The 16,121-nt window shown below is 37.2% G+C and overlaps 3 protein-coding genes across 7 annotated transcripts; 2 read left to right on the plus strand and 1 right to left on the minus strand.

Moving 5' to 3' along the window:
• The first annotated feature begins 1,938 nt into the window (after positions 1-1,938).
• Positions 1,939-2,567, plus strand: LOC139990280 (uncharacterized). The gene is made up of 2 exons (XM_074111887.1): positions 1,939-2,122; positions 2,340-2,567. Exons 1-2 carry the CDS (start codon positions 2,021-2,023, stop codon positions 2,406-2,408), a joined length of 171 nt encoding a protein of 56 aa, XP_073967988.1. The 5' UTR covers positions 1,939-2,020; the 3' UTR covers positions 2,409-2,567.
• A 2,084-nt stretch (positions 2,568-4,651) lies between these two features.
• LOC139990277 (uncharacterized) lies at positions 4,652-5,236 on the plus strand. The gene is made up of 2 exons (XM_074111885.1): positions 4,652-4,793; positions 5,011-5,236. Exons 1-2 carry the CDS (start codon positions 4,692-4,694, stop codon positions 5,077-5,079), a joined length of 171 nt encoding a protein of 56 aa, XP_073967986.1. The 5' UTR covers positions 4,652-4,691; the 3' UTR covers positions 5,080-5,236.
• LOC139990249 (coiled-coil domain-containing protein 170) lies at positions 4,656-12,683 on the minus strand. 5 transcript variants are annotated; one of them, XM_072009352.1, is made up of 16 exons: positions 11,972-12,274; positions 10,721-10,816; positions 10,515-10,646; positions 10,244-10,432; positions 9,884-10,153; positions 9,658-9,802; positions 9,393-9,562; positions 9,067-9,267; positions 8,818-8,961; positions 8,611-8,688; positions 8,255-8,418; positions 8,039-8,147; positions 7,679-7,915; positions 7,427-7,599; positions 7,050-7,167; positions 4,656-6,794 (listed from the first exon to the last, which is right to left on the minus strand). In XM_072009352.1, the coding sequence occupies exons 1-16, from the start codon at positions 12,092-12,094 to the stop codon at positions 6,768-6,770; spliced, it is 2,376 nt and encodes a 791-aa protein (XP_071865453.1). In that variant the 5' UTR covers positions 12,095-12,274; the 3' UTR covers positions 4,656-6,767. The 5 variants fall into 5 exon arrangements, 4 of the variants coding, with proteins under 4 accessions (XP_071865453.1, XP_071865451.1, XP_071865454.1 ...); XM_072009350.1 differs by having other exon boundaries at positions 9,393-9,565; XM_072009353.1 differs by lacking the exon at positions 8,611-8,688 and having other exon boundaries at positions 9,393-9,565; positions 11,972-12,270.
• Positions 12,684-16,121: the final 3,438 nt, after the last annotated feature.

Genomic DNA, 16,121 nt, shown 5'->3' on the forward strand with positions numbered 1-16,121 from the left:
TCTTTTTGTTATTGCATTTTCTTTCGACGATCCTTATACCCGTTTTATCCTTCCATCTACTTTTACGTGATTGAAGTGACACTGACAGTCATTGTTAGTTTCTAAATAGATAAACGCATAAGCAATATATAAACAGAAGACAACATAATTAATCGTCATTTTCGTAGTATACATGGGTATACCCATGATTACATGCTTTTGGTTACACGTAGCTGATTAAGTTATTTGTCGATATTTCATTTAGTCCATAGTATACCTAGATAGAAATCTGGTCCCATTGTACATTATTAAAAACCTTATATAACGGTACTTATGGGAAGAAAGCTAAATTCACGATTATGTTCAGAATCAACGAAATATCGAATCACCTAAATAATAATCAAAATGATCATTAAAATTACAGAAGATGACATAGGTACTTCCACTTCATTTTTTTTTTTTTTTCGACTTTCATCCGAGTCCGACCTGCATGTCACTATACTATCAGTGTACGCATCCAACGTCAAGAGAGATTCGTTACGAAACTTTGCAGTAAATTCATTAGGCTGAGATCAAAGAAAAATATGCACGAACAGCAAATTTTCAACTAAATTTTGTTCGTGCTTTCGATCGCGATCGTGGAAAGTAACATGTATAGTGTACTTGCTTGGCGTTGAAATATTCGTCACGCGTATCTTTCTACGCAACGAGAAAGAAGGAGGCCAATGATATTCAAGTAAGAAGCTAAATATTCGTCAATGTTCAATTTTGTGCTATCTGGTTTATTTGATTTCTTTTTAATTAGATTTAATTTACCACAGTTGTTGGAGTATCCATTTTTCGAGTAATACCTATTTTATATTTTAAATTGTACTATCATCGGTCGTCAAAAAATATAATGGAAACTTTTCTTTTATAATTCGATAAGTCATCGAGTAAGATAGATGATTAACATGGGACGAATAAAATTTTTAATTAAGATACAGAATATAGAATCGATGTGCTAATATAAGTAATGATTATATTTCAGCATTCGATTAATTGCGACGATTGATCTAACGTCACTGAAAATAATGGCGAAATTAACTTTCCCAGTTATAGTGAAATTCATAGTGAAACTTCCCATAGTGAAATTTGATTAATCTTCCTTATACAATTTCATTTATGTCGATCGTAATATTCCAATTCAAAAAAAAAAAAACAAGCGGACGCTCATCGGTTAATGCTATAGGGATGCAGCGGTGACTTGATACGATTATTAAGATTTGGCAGACCTCGAATTATCTGTATATGAGATGCAAAGAAAGCACCTAAAGGTACGATTGCAATTTACAACGATGGCAAACAGGTGACTTTTATGCTCGGTATTACCTTTACACAACGATTTCTGGCATCTATCTGTACATATATGCAAGGGTTGCCGAAAAATTCTTGAAAGGCCAACTTCCATGATTGCCTTATGTTTATCAACCATGCAGTCGTGTAATTCTATAATTTAAGAATATTATTTTACATTAGAAGGCTTATTTTTTATGCTTTAAGAAGGAATCTTATTTCCATTTTCGTAATCGACATTCTAATATTCCTTACACATGAGTTGTAGATATACTCGATGTAGTTTAATATAACGAATATGATAAGCGAAAATAGTAATTTCGATATCATAGAAATAGATAACTATGAAATATAAGATAAATTAGCAAAATTTATGCTTAACAGATATGAAACGTAATAATGATGAACACGAAACAACAATAATAATTAACGCTAAAATGATTCTCATTCTAAATCGCGCTCTACTCACTTTTCACGCTGTTATTGTTTTGAGCTATCGACTGTAACTTACTGATTTTTTTGTGGCGTATTTACACATTTATCTTAATGTTTCTTTTGGTACTTTTGGTAGACAATATGAAGGTATTACTTCGTCGATAATTTTAACGATTTTTTTCCGGTATAAATAACAGTGTCGCGGACGATATCGACAAACAGAGGAAGATTGCACAAGTTACATACATAGCAATAACAGACATCAAGAACCATGGAAGTCATGAGATTCTTACTTTGCGTCGCAGTCATTTTTATGATTGGCTTTATTTCAGCGAGCAATGCGAACCCAGAACCTAATCCTTCGCCAGAGGCGGTAAGTTACGAGTTATTTTATTCTTGAATTTGTTGCTCCTCCACGATCATCTTCACAATATGTACATGTTGCTTTTTAAGAAACGAGATTCGATTTAGATTACCCTCGATTTGGAAAACATTGGAAGTTTCAACAACACATAACTGGACCTGTTAAAATTGATTCATTTACACCTCAACTTGTACGATGCTACTGGAATTTTTGTGTTCCTTTTCAGGATCCGGAAGCAATTAACATAAAGGATATATTAGCAAAACTAGTAAAAGTGTTGGGTCACGTGGGATAACCGAAACCAACGATACGTGTACGACGGGTGCAGGCACGACTACCGGCTTTTGAATATGACGACTTTAAATGAATATATGTGTACGTAACTACGAATGTATACGAAACATGTAAAATTTGGCCATATAAATTTTTTGTTGCTTAACTAGACAATTAAAAATTTTTGTCATTGCTTTTTTTTCGACGATCCTTATTCCTTTTTTGTCTTTCCGTCTACTTTTACGTGATTAAAATGACACTGACAGTCATCGTTACTTTCGAAATGGATAAGCGCATAAGCAATAGATAAGCAGAACACAACATATTTAATCGTCATTTCCGTAGTATACACGGATATACTCATGATTACAGGATTTTGGCTTCACGTAACTGATTAAGTTATTTGTCGATACTTCATTTAGTCCACCGAATACCTAGATAGATACCTAGTCCCATTCTAGTTTATTAAAAACCTTATATAACGGTACTCATGCGAGAAAAGCTAAATTCACTATTATGTTCAGAATCAATGAAATGTCGAATCACCTAAATAATAATCAAAATAATCATCAAAATTACAAATGATAATTCCACTTCATTTTTATTTTTCGACTTCCATCCGAGTCTGACCGGCGTGTCAGTATACTGTCAGTGTACACATCCAACGTCAAGAGAGATTCGTTACGAAACTTTGCAGTAAATTCATTAAGCCAAAATCAAAGAAAAATATGCTCGAATAGCAAATTGAACGAAATTTTGTTCGTGCTTTCGATCGCGATCGATAATTCCTAATGGAGGAAAGAGTGGCCAAAGTGTGAATCAAATGTATTGTTATTAAATAACTGTCAGCTTTAACAGTGGATTGACAATATTGTTTCGTGATACGTGTTTAAGCGTGGAAAATAACATGTACAGTGTACTTGCTTGGCGTTAAAATAATCGTAACGCGTGTCTTTGTACGCAACGAGAAAGTAGGAGGCCAATGATAATCAAGTAAGAAGTTAAATATCCGTCAGTGTTCAATTTTGTTCTATCTGGTTTATTTAATTTCTTTTTAATTAGGTTTAATTTACCACAGTTGTTAAAGTGTCTATTTTTCGAGTTACATCTATTTTATTATTTATATTCTACTATTGCTGGTCGTTAAAAAATATAATAGAAAACTTTCTTTTATAATTGGATAAATCATCGAGTAAAATAGATGGTTATCTTGGGACGAATAAAATTTTTAATTAAGATACAGAAGATAGAATCGATGTGATAAGATAAGTAATGACTATACTTCACTATTCGATTAATTGCAACGATTGATCTAACGTCACTGAAAATAATGGCGAAATTAACTTTCCCAGTTATAGTGAAATTCATAGTGAAACTTCCGATAGTGAAATTTGATTAATCTTCCTTATACAATTTCATTTATATCGTTCGTAATATTCCAATCTAAGAAATACGCAACAAGCGGACGCTCATCGGTTAATGCTATAGGGATGCAGCGATGACTTGATACGATTATTAAGATTTGGCGAACCTCGAGTTATATGTATATAAGACGCAAAGAAAGCACCTAAAGGTACGATTGCAATTTACAACGATGGCAAACAGGTGACTTTTATGCTCGGTATTACCTTTACACAACGATTTCTGGCATCTATCTATACATATATGCAAGGGTTGCCAAAAAATTCTTGAAAGGCCAACTTCCATGATTGCCTTGTGGCTATCAATCATGCAGTCGTGTAATTCTATAATTTAAGAATATTGTTTAAGCTTTAAAAGGCTTATTTTTTAAGCCTTAAGAAGGAATCTTATTTCCATTTTCGTAATCAACATTCTAATATGCCTTACACATGAGTTGTAGATATATACGATGTAGATTAATATAAGGATTATGGCAAGCGAAAATTGTAATTTTGATATCATAGAAATAGATAACTATTAAATATAATTTATGCTTAACAGACATAAAACGTAATAAAGATTACATGAAACGACAACAATAACGCTAAAATGATTCTCACTCTAAATCACGTTCTACTCACTTTTCACGCTGTTGTTGTTGTAAGCTATCGACTGTAACTTACTGATTTTTTTTTGTGGTGTATTTACACGTTTATCGTAATGTTTTTTTTTTTTTTTTTTTGGTACTTTTGGTGGACAATATAGAGGATATAACGATAGGTATTACGTCGTCGATAATTTTAACGATTTTTTTCCGGTATAAATAACGGTGTCGCGGTGGATTTTGACAAACAGAGGAAGATTGCACAAGTTACATACATAGCAATAACAGACATCAAGAACCATGGAAGTCATGAGATTCTTACTTTGCGTTGCAGTCATTTTTATGATTGCTTTCATTTCTGCGAGCAATGCGAAGCCAGAACCTAATCCTTCGCCAGAGGCGGTAAGTTACGAATTATTTTATTCTTGAATTTGTTGTTTCTCCACGATCATCTTCAAATTATGTACATGTTGCTTTTTAAGAAAGGAGATTCGATTTCGATTAACCTTGATTTGGAAAACATTGGAAGTGTCAAAAACGCGTTACTGGTCCTATTAAACTTGATTCATTTACCCCTTAACTTGTACGATGCTACTGGAATTTTTGTGTTTCTTTTCAGGATCCGGAAGCAATTAACGTATTGGGTATATTAGGATTACTAGGAAAAGCGTTGTCTCACTTGGGATAATCGACCTCAACGATACATGTACGACGGGTGCAGGCAGGACTACTGACTTTTAAATATGACGACTTTAAATGCATATATGTATACGTAACTACGAGTATATACGAAACATGTAAAAATTGGCCATATAAATTTTTTGTTGCTTAACTAGACATATAAATCTTTTTGTCATTGCATTTTCTTTCGACGATCCTTATTCCTTTTTTGTTCTTCCGTCTACTTTGCGTAATTAAAATGTCACTGGCAGTCATTATTACTTTCTAAATGGATAAGCGCATATGCAATAGATAAGCAGAACACAACATATTTAATCATCATTTTCGTAGTATAAACGGATATACTCATGATTACATGATTTTGGCTTCACGTAACTGATTAAGTTATTTGTCGATACTTCATTTAGTCCACCGAATACCTAGATAGATACCTAGTCCCATTCTAGTTTATTAAAAACCTTATATAACGGTACTCATGCGAAGAAAGCTAAATTCACTATTATGTTCAGAATCAATGAAATGTCGAATCACCTAAATAATAATCAAAATAATCATCAAAATTACAAATGATAATTCCATAGGTACTTCCACTCCATTTTTATTTTCCGACTTTCATCTGAGTTCGACCGGCATGTCAATTTACTGTCCGCATCTAATGTCAAGACAGGTTCGTTGCGAAACTTCGTAGTAAATTCATTGAGCCTAGATCAAAGAAAGATATGCTCGAACAGCAAATTTTTAACGAAATTTTGTTCGTGCTTTCGATCACGATCTATAATTCCTAATGGACGAAATAGTGGCCAGAGTGTGAATGAAATGTATTGTTGTTAAATAGCTGCCAGCTTTGACAGTGGATTGACAATATTGTTTTGTGATACGTGTTAAACCGTGGAAAGTAACATGAACAGTGTACTTGTTTGGCGTTGAAATAGTCGTAACGCGTGTCTTTGTACGCAATGAGAAATAAGGAGGCCAAAGATGACGCCTTTGCATTCACGCATTCACGTTGCTGCAAAGAAAGAGGTAGTTCACTCCTGGCCAAGTTCAGGGCTAACCAGTATACGACGTACTACGTGTAGGTATGTGCTGTACATAGTGTACGTATTTACTTTTCTACTAAGCAAGAAACACGCCCCATAAAATCACGCAACCCTGCTTCTGTGCTCTTTGGAAAACGCCATAGTGTAAAAGCCGTGTTTCGTCTTTATCTGGAATAATAACTCCTAACAATATCGCAAATACTTACTATCTCTGATTACTTTGCTTTTTTTACTGTTCCCATTTCTATTGCTCCTTTTGTATCGCGATGGTATTTAACGTGGCGTTTTTCCTACACTCTGAAAGACTGCGTATAGACTTAAGCTAATAATGGACGATAGAACAACTAATAATACGAATTAACAGTAAAAAAAAAAAAGAAATAAAGATACATTTCGTTTGTTTTCGTCTGCAATATCGGTCCTCTGGAATATGACTTGACAAAAAGACCAGGAAAGATTTGAAAAGCCAGAGGTCTGTTTGCGTAGTGCTCGACACGCATATAGTGCCCGGCACACTTTGGTTGGAGCAGGAAGATACGAGGTACGAGGCTCGAACGGATTCGCATACTACTAGACAATGTTCCCTTCGTCCTCCTTGGTCCCCTTTCGTCTACCTTGCTGCATCGCGTTCCCGCGCTCAACCAGCACAGCAACTTCAGTCTCGCTCTCTACCGTCTGCATCCTGGAATGCGGTTGTTCCACTCTACACCGACATTATACACCAACTCCACTCGCTTCCAACCGAGTCGCGTACGCAACAATGCTTGTGACATAAGAAATACAAATCGGAAGAAAGAGACTACTTCGTTGTTTGTCATTTCTTTTTTCTTTTCGTCTAATCAAACTTTTTGTATTTCTACGTGCTCGAAATATTCGTACGTTTAATGTAGTAATTGCGTCGACCGACGCAACGTCATGGAAGTAGGCTGCTTCGTACCGGTCGTTTGTTGAATTCGTCTTCGACATCGCGAAGATCCGGCGGATCTGCAAATCCGCTGTCTTCGTAACGAGCGCATCTTGACCCTGGTGATCTAGGAGGATGCATCGCATGTATGCTGAAACAGAGTGGTTAGGCCGTTTTCGCTACTATTTCGTTACTTTCGATCTCGGTTTCTGATCGTAACAGGCACACCAGTAAAGAGGAATTGCTCATATCGCATACGAGCAAATATCGATAACATTTTTTCTATAACACTGTATCAGATATTGCACGTTTCTCGCACGTATTCTCAGATATGTGGAAAAAAAAATTGAGTCCGACCGAAGTAGTCGACATTATCGTCTATGAAGGATAAACCGAAGATGGGGCTTTACCTTGTACATCTGGAAGGACTGGTCGTATCCAATGGCTCGTCATATCGGCGCGACAGCATGGTGAAATCACGATGTGCCGCTATTGTTTTTTGCAGTCGCGAAATTATCTCGTAATCAGGTGTACAAATTGGTTCCGATAATAATTTCACCACGGAAACACGGAAACTTTGTAGCTGAAGGAGGAAACCGTAACGGTTGAAAAATCAGAACGACGCAAGCTCGCACGATGTTCGTTGGGAAACACCTACTTACCTGGGATTCCCTTTTCGTCATCTCAGAAAGATTTTGTTTGACTTGCGCTAGCTCGTCCCTAAGCAATTGCAACGAATGGTCGCTGATGGATCTCTCCTGCTCGGCAGTCTCAGTCGTTGTTCTTATTTGTTCTTTCAAGAGGGTTAATTTTCTGTTGCATCGAGTTCTCAGCATCTCGCTCTCGACCAGCCGTTTTTGAACCTCTTCTATCTTTCGACTGCGTTCCAAAGCTGCTATCTAGTTTTCAAACATCAACTCTCACCACTCTGTGTGTGTGTGTGTGTGTGTGTGTGTGTGTGTGTGTTTGTGTGTATGCATGTGTTGTTTAGCGCGGTAAGAGGAAACAAACAAGAAGATTACTTTGTAATCCGCGGCTTCCGTCAATTGGGCGCTTAACTCGCGATTTCTTGACCTCTCTTCCAAAAGTTGAACTTGCAAGCGATCGGTTTGTTTCGACAACTTCTTCGCTCTTGAAACGAACGATTAGTCGTCAAAGTGGAAAAACGCTTTGCAACATTTTCGAATTGGTACCTATATTACCCAAAAGCGTGATAAATTCGCTGTACATATACGTACCGAAGATTCGCTTCGTCTCTTTCACTTTGCAGCAACGATTTCATTTTCACGCTGTCCTCTTGAAGCGATAATTTTCTGCGAAGGAGATCCAAATGAAGATCCCGGCGTTGCAATTGCTCCCGAAGAGTCCTTACACGACGCTGCAGCTGATACACCACCGAGGTCTAAGTAGCAAGGAAAGAAGAGAAAGAAAAGCTAACAGACGTTTTTCTGTGAATAAAATTGCGCGTACGATAATAAAAGCGTGTTATGGTCGCGACAGAAATAGTGCTCTCGAGCGTCGTCGTCGCGTCCCATACGAAATGAAATTCATGAAATTGGACCATTTGGAAATCTCGCCCGCCAAAGTGGCTTACTTCTTTCATAGAAGGAAGCTCGTGGAAGGATCGCTCGCGTCGAATCCTCGGTAAGATGGTGTAGTTGCAGCACGAGTACTGCGCGACCGCGGAAACCGCAACATTTGCGACGCAAACAAACACAGAACAAACGAGATAACACATTAGCAATTTGATCGAAAAAGTGAAATCGAACCTCGAGTCAGTTCGATATCTCGTATTTTTTACCTTATCCACTAATTTGTCGGTTTCTAATCTGGCAAGTTGCTCGGCTCGTATCAGAAGCGATTCCGTTTGAAGATCGAGACCCATTTCCTCCGAGATCTCGTCCATTTGCATCGCTTTTCCTAGTCGGTTCAGAAACGTTACGAACTAGAACAATTCGAAACGCACGATACATACGATCGATCGAAATTACGTCGCTTTAAATCTGCCGCTTTATCGTACGCACGTACATCCGTACATGCATACAGTTACCATTTGTTTTTCTCTGCGCAGAGATTCTTTCAACAACTCGCAATCGGTCAACTCGGTTTCTAATTTGCGAACTTTATTTCCCAGGTCCGATCGTTCGTCCTCGAGATTTCGCATCTTCGCCACAGTCGTTTCGATCAATTCGCCCTGCCGAGTAGTCGATTCCGTTGCCGCGTTTACCTTGTCTCGAAGCTTTTGAATCGCCTAGGGAAGAGGAAAGATTTTTTCAACGAATTACAAATTTTGCATTTCCATTCGACGCTTGCGTGCAACGGAGCACGTTATCAAACGTCACGTCCTTAGATAATACGAAAACGAATAAGAAATACAAGAGCCTGATCTTTGTTCTCGGCCAAGATCTCCCTAATGCGATCCTTAATGACATTCTCGTGAGACTCGATGAATCTGTTCGGGCCGCTGACAAGCGTTGCCAACGATTCCAAAAGGTGACGTAACTCGGTTTGCACACGCTGACACTTTTCATCCCGTTGCGTCAGATCTTCTGCGAAGAAGAAGGGGCAGAAGAAGGAAAAGAAGAAACAAGAGAAGACGAAGAATGAGAAAAACGAAGAATATATTCGCCAAACGAATCACCTCGCAGCTGTCCAATCAACGCCTCTTGATTCGATATATTTCCGGTCGCGCTGCTTATGCTTCTGTTCGCGTTTAACAATTTATCCCTCAACCCGTCCAGTTCCCTTTCCGCGACTTTGTATCGCATTTCCAGGCATTCTTTGTCCTGACAAACAAGCGATCGAGATCTCTGGGTTCCGTTAGTAGCAAATTTCGCAAACAGGCGCCTAAGCAGATAAATAGATACCTGTCTGAGACGATCCAAGTCGACCAATTGCGAAGATACTTGACGCTGAAGTTGTTCCTTCTCGGCTACGGTACAGTCCAACGCATCCCGGCAGCTTCTAAAGTCTACCTCAGCGGTAGTCAGTTGCGCTTCGATATTCGTATTCTTCGCGCGAACACGATTCGCTTCTTGCACCAACTCTTCGACTTTGTGCATCACGATTTCAGGACTAGGATGAACGGTTTCGCGATACTCGACGCTCAATACGTTCGCCAATCTCCGCGTAAATTCCTTTATCGAAAAAGCACATCGACGATGTAAATAACAAATCGATCGATTGCGATAAAATCGGGTTAGACTCTTAGAGTTTGCAGATCAAACCTGAAAACTTAAACGGGCTCGTTCTCTCGATTCAATCTCTTCCGACACAGTCTGTTCAAGCTGACGTATCTTCTTCTCGTATTCCCGATTCTTCTCCTGATGATACTTTAAATCTCGTTGCAAAGAACGCAGCACGGTCTCGTTCCTTCCTTGACTCGTATAAAGATTCCTCTCGCGTTCTTCCAATTCCTAAACCGTCGATACGATCGTACGATCGAAATTGAGAAAGAACGAAAGTCAAATACTGCCAACTAAATACGCAGAAAGTGACCTGTATGCGTTTCTTCAAGCTTAACACAATGGCATTCTGTCTAGCTGCTTGTTCGCGAAGTTGTTCTGCCTCTACCTGCAACTCGGCTATTCGTTGATCTCGGAATCTCACGAGATTCTTCGTTTCTTGCAGCTACGCGCGAACATACTGCCGATTATTAATCGAACTATCGCATCGCCGATCAAAGTCAGATGGAACAGGTTTACCTCGGACATCAACCGGTCGCGTTTATATTCGAGTGCCGCTAGCTCGCTCCTCAACGTAGTCGTTAGATCATGGGTCATGGCTTCTTCCTCAACAATCTACGGTAACAGATTCAAAAGCTAATATATCAAATATATCTACTTTCTAGCGATATCAACGAACGGCGATACATGCGCTACTTTATTCAGCTTTTATCCGATTCTTAGAATCACTCGACAAAGCTTTGTGAAACGCAATGTGCAAGCAGCGTTCTATCTTCCGGTTGATTTTATTTCTGTGCAATCGCTTCGACCGCGTACGCTATGCCGTCTACGAACGCGTTTATCCCGCGTGATCATTTCGCGTATGTTGGAAAGTATTTGGAAATTTATGTCTTAAGTTAAACTCCTAGCTCTCGAATAAAAAATATCTGCGTCGATTTCACATTTCGATTCGTTTGGATTGCAAGATAACAGTTTTTTCAAATACGCGACGACGAAGCTTGCCTTGAAACTCGTGTATTTCGTCGATAATTCCCTTCACAGCCATTCGCTATTATCAAATGCTCTTATCCGTTTTAATATGAACCCTATGCCGTAGTAACGATCATGGTTGTTATAGACTAGGAAAGATTTATAGAAACATACTGATTTAATATTTCGCGGGTGCGACTACGAATGTGGAAGAAACCGAGTACAGACGAGGGTGAACGAGGGAGACACGGATAAAAGCGTACGGCGACAGGTAGAATCGATTGTATGCAGCAACGCTATGGCAACCGAGGTAACCCCTGGCCGCTCGCGTGCCAGTCAATATCTACGTTAAACAAACGCACGATCGAAGTAATTAGACGATCGCCGACAAAAAATAAGCAAATTCGATTTCGATCATGGTATCGTCAAATCAGCTAATTCGAAAATAAAATACAATTTCTCCGATCGTGTCAGTTATTTTTCATCCGGCGTACTAGCCGCTCGCGTAGATCGCAAGTAATCGTAATCGGAACAAACGAGTTCGACAAATTGCATCCCGTACGTACACATCTAATCCTCGTTCTCCGTTGATAGTCTCCTTCAAAACGAAATCCTCATGCAAAATATGAACGACGAATGGTTTGCGATTGCGTTGACATCGACAGAAGCAAAAACAAGACGAGACGAATTTGCTAATATGTACAGTCATTCCACGAATGTATATATCTATATATATATGTGCAGATAAACGGGTGCGTGTAGGCTCTGTGATACATTTGATCTGACGCAAACGAAGAAGACCTTTCGAGGTGATGATATACAAAGCGTTTCGAAAATCTGAAGGTCCTCCTCGGTGGCCTCCTTTCCTTCTTTTGTTGGTTCCCTCGTCTCCTCCGTTTCTCTTGTTTCTTCCTCGCACGACATCTTCCTGGCTGCTCTCCGACTCTCGAAACTTTTCAGCTTCGACACTATACATATGTATACAACTACGCGATCGTTCCACGTTGCGCGACCACTTAAAAAGAAAGATCTGCTTTCTTCATTGACATTTTATTACAAATTCTTCGGAGTAACGAGGGCCTCCGAACAACAACGTTCGAGGGTGTAAAAGCGTTTCCAACAAAGACGACGCGTCGATGCGCAACGAACCGTCGTTTTAGCATCCCCCTCGCGACGCCGACTTCCAGGCAATCGAATTTCATTGATCCTTGGAAACTACCCTCCGTCTTTTTCAACTTCCCATCTCCGATAAATATCTCCAAATATTTTTCAATATTACTTTCTCTCTCTCTCTCTCTCTCTCTCTCTCTCTCTCTCTCTCTCTCTCTCTCTCTCTCTCTCTCTCTCTCTCTCTCTCTCTCTCTCTCTCTCTCTGTAAAGGGTGTGTCATACAATCGCGTTTTCATAATATTCCGCGGTATGCAATGCCATATCTTCAGAGTATAAGTGAATTAGCAAGATTAAACATTTCTTGATCGTATCATAGAAATAATTTCCCGATCGTAAGATTACAGGTAGGAATTATAAGAAATGATAAGCTACTGCTACTTCGTAAGAAAAATGGCTGATAACATAACCAGTTCCCTGTTAACGAAGAAACTGTTAACTGTCTCTCTCCAATGATACACACGGGTTCCAATTTTTAACAGCTATACGACTATCTTAGTTGATTGGAATCAGTGTCTGTCTCGATAAGTGTGAAATTCAACAATTATTCGTAATAATCGTAATTTAAATCGTTGAAGCTAATTTCGATTCGCGCGATCTTGATAACTAAAATACTCCAGTCGATTCGTCTATGAAGCAATATTTATTATGCATTGAACAATAACAGACTGAAAAACACTTAGCAGACCTTCGATGCACGCATTCGATAGATGACAATCGTTCGGATTTAACGATTGATTCATGTTCTTATCAAGTTAAACATGTTATATCTCTAAGTGCGTGCTGCCTACAATACATCACTTCTAACAGAAAATTACGAACATACACAACATTTACTGTTAGACACAATTAACACCGTGAATCTTAACAATAAATGGAACGTTTAAACTTTACGAATAAATTCTATAGTCACGTTCGGTACTTATCGGTTGACTTTAACCAATCATTAGTCGCAATTCGGGTATTAAAATTGAACAAAAGAATGTAAAATTTATGCACGACATTTATGACTGTAATAACACTACATCGCAATAGTAAAGATGGTTGTAATTGTTCTGTTCTGTTGATAGGGGGAAAATATTTTTGTTAAAATTAATTTTAGTGTTTACGTTCGATAATTTAAATCCTGTAATAGAATCGCTGTAGAAGAAAATCTGAAGACTACAAAGGTATTATTCAGCAATTCACTTATCTTGCATCAGCTATAGGTGACCCTGAACCGAATGTGATAACTGTTATTATATGTTACATAATTATCTTGCTGTTAACATGTATATACTTTCTTTTTGATATTAGGTATTTAGAAATCGGATGAAATACGGAATTTTTTACAGAACCTCATAAAAATACCAGTCATTAGGATCCTTCAAGGCAACAAGGTCGATTAGTGAACAGTTGTTATGCGAATTGTACATATGTTCCGCATATTATTCATCGGAACTCTAAATATAAAATACTATACAATTTCTTAAACTAATATTCATATAAAACAATAAGTTCTTTGAATTTAACAGATATAACATCGAGCGAACAATACCTATTCTCATAGTTAGAGGTAGAGTATGATATAGGGATACGTCACAGATGATAAATCGTCCATGATACACTTATTATAAATTTTAAATGTGATGTAATGTAATGTATGAATGTAAATAAACTAAATAATATGTAAGTTATATCATAAGTCAGAGTAGAGGATAAGAAAAAAGAGTTAAATGGTTACGGTGCTCGTAAGAATGAGTAGGCTACAATGCCAGGTATAATTTGAATTGGCGCGCGAAAGTCCAAGTAACAGGAACCGAAGTACATGCGATATGGCTTTTATCATTACGCCACCTTTCGTTGAAGTAATACTGTCTTAAATTATATAAGAATTGCTGGTAAAACAGAAGGAGCATAATGAACTAGACTAAATTAACTAAATTCTAAATTATAGAGACATTAACTAAGTACAGGATGGGTCCGTCATTACATGGGACTTCGCTCGGTTGTATATGTACACAGTACATAGTTCTGAAAACTCCCGTGGAAAGGGTAAGATCCTTAACGCTGATAGTGTATTTTAGAAATCGACCATCACAAAACGCTGGGAACAAATGGTTTTGGATTTTGTATTTCGTGCTATCCTTTAGTGAAAGCAATAACTATGATCAAAGATAAAGAATATAAACTAAAAACCATAAAAGAGGTACATAATATACATGACATTTAATGCTTTTTCGTATCCCATGTTTTGGGAGTCACCCAATATCCTTATTATTTTCAGATCACATGCGACGTTATCGATCGGGCACTTGTTTGAATTAAAACTAAAGTCTTGTATAAAAATATAAAACTGCGTATGCAATCGTAAAAAAGTATAGAATTCTAATCTTCTATTATACTTCAGATAGCATTACACACTGTCAAAAAAATAAATTATTGCAGAACAATATTTAGATGATTCGTTTAATTACTTTCAAATAAAATTGTAATTTCATACATCTGAAACATAAAAATGTGAATTTTGTATCTTTCCTATTTTCATCTTTGTATATTCAAATCAATTATTAATTATATATTATCAAGTATAGGTAGTCTGACTTACAATCGGAAACTCGCAACACAAGTTATCAATGACCCAACAACCAAATTACGTCTAATGGTAAAATCAAAAGACTAACGAAAGAAATAGAAGGAGCAACAAAAAGAGCAAAAAATGAACAAAATTTTATTTCTGTAACTAAATACATACATCAATCAAGCACCCGATCTTCATAAACATATTATAACTAAGGCTTAAAATACGACTAAAAATTGAAATTTAACAGTAGTGTTTAAAACTAGCGACGCAACTTAAAACTAGCGAGGAATTAGCAAGAATCGCAAAATCTCGAATGAGTTGGCGGTATGTGCATTCGATGCTCTGGGTTGATGGTAAAACAGCCTCAAAAGGATTTAAATACCCGACCCTTCCTTTCCCAGAACTTAATTGAGAAATTATGTTCTTAGTACAGAAATTTCGTATGATTTAAATTTTTTGATCACAATTTTCACCCGCAAAATTGTAAAAATGTACAGGAATACTACAGTAAATAAAAGTAACCAAAAATTTATCAAAATAAGTTGTACAAATTTAATAAAAACAACATATCAATACCAATTGATTGGATCAGTGTTTGAATTGACAAATACGAAATTCGAAAATTATTCAAATTATATTGTAATAATCGTTAATTTCGATTCACGCGATCTCGATGACTAAAATACTTCAGTCGATTCGTCTATGAAGCAATATTTATTGTACGTTGAACAATGACAGACTGGAATACGCTTCGCAGACCTTTGCTGTGCGTATTAGATAGATGATAATCGATCAAATTTAGCGACTGATTCATGCGATGTTCTTATCAAGTTAAACATGTTATCTCTTTAAGTGCGAACTGTGTGCAATATATCACTTGTAATTATACGAACAGAAAATTACAAACATTGCATAAGCAAAATTTACTGTTAGACATAATTAACACTGTGAATCTTAACAATAAATGGAACATTTAAACTTTACGAATAAATTTTATAGTCACGTTCGGTTCCTATCGATTGACTTTAACTAATCATTATTCGGGTACTCGGGTATTAAAATTGAACAAAAGGATGTAAAATTTATGCACGACATTTATGACTGTAATAACATTGTATCGCAATAGTAAAGATGATTGTAATTGTACTGCTCTGTTGATAAGGGGAAAATATTTTTGTTAAAATTAATTTTAGTGCTTGCATTCGATTATATAAATACATT

This window comes from Bombus fervidus, chromosome 8, assembly GCF_041682495.2.
Source record: "Bombus fervidus isolate BK054 chromosome 8, iyBomFerv1, whole genome shotgun sequence".
Lineage (NCBI taxonomy): Eukaryota > Metazoa > Arthropoda > Insecta > Hymenoptera > Apidae > Bombus > Bombus fervidus.

Excerpts from the sequence above, each read along its gene's own strand:
- LOC139990280 (XM_074111887.1), top strand. The coding sequence starts at position 2,021 with ATGGAAGTCATGAGATTCTTACTTTGCGTCGCAGTCATTTTTATGATT. Across the intron at positions 2,123-2,339 it reads CTAATCCTTCGCCAGAGGCG|GATCCGGAAGCAATTAACAT; the intron begins GTAAGTTACGAG and ends GTTCCTTTTCAG.
- LOC139990277 (XM_074111885.1), top strand. The coding sequence starts at position 4,692 with ATGGAAGTCATGAGATTCTTACTTTGCGTTGCAGTCATTTTTATGATT. Across the intron at positions 4,794-5,010 it reads CTAATCCTTCGCCAGAGGCG|GATCCGGAAGCAATTAACGT; the intron begins GTAAGTTACGAA and ends GTTTCTTTTCAG.
- LOC139990249 (XM_072009350.1), bottom strand. The coding sequence starts at position 12,094 with ATGTCGTGCGAGGAAGAAACAAGAGAAACGGAGGAGACGAGGGAACCA. Across the intron at positions 9,803-9,883 it reads ACTTGGATCGTCTCAGACAG|GACAAAGAATGCCTGGAAAT; the intron begins GTATCTATTTAT and ends CTTGTTTGTCAG. Across the intron at positions 7,600-7,678 it reads TGACGAAAAGGGAATCCCAG|CTACAAAGTTTCCGTGTTTC; the intron begins GTAAGTAGGTGT and ends TTCCTCCTTCAG.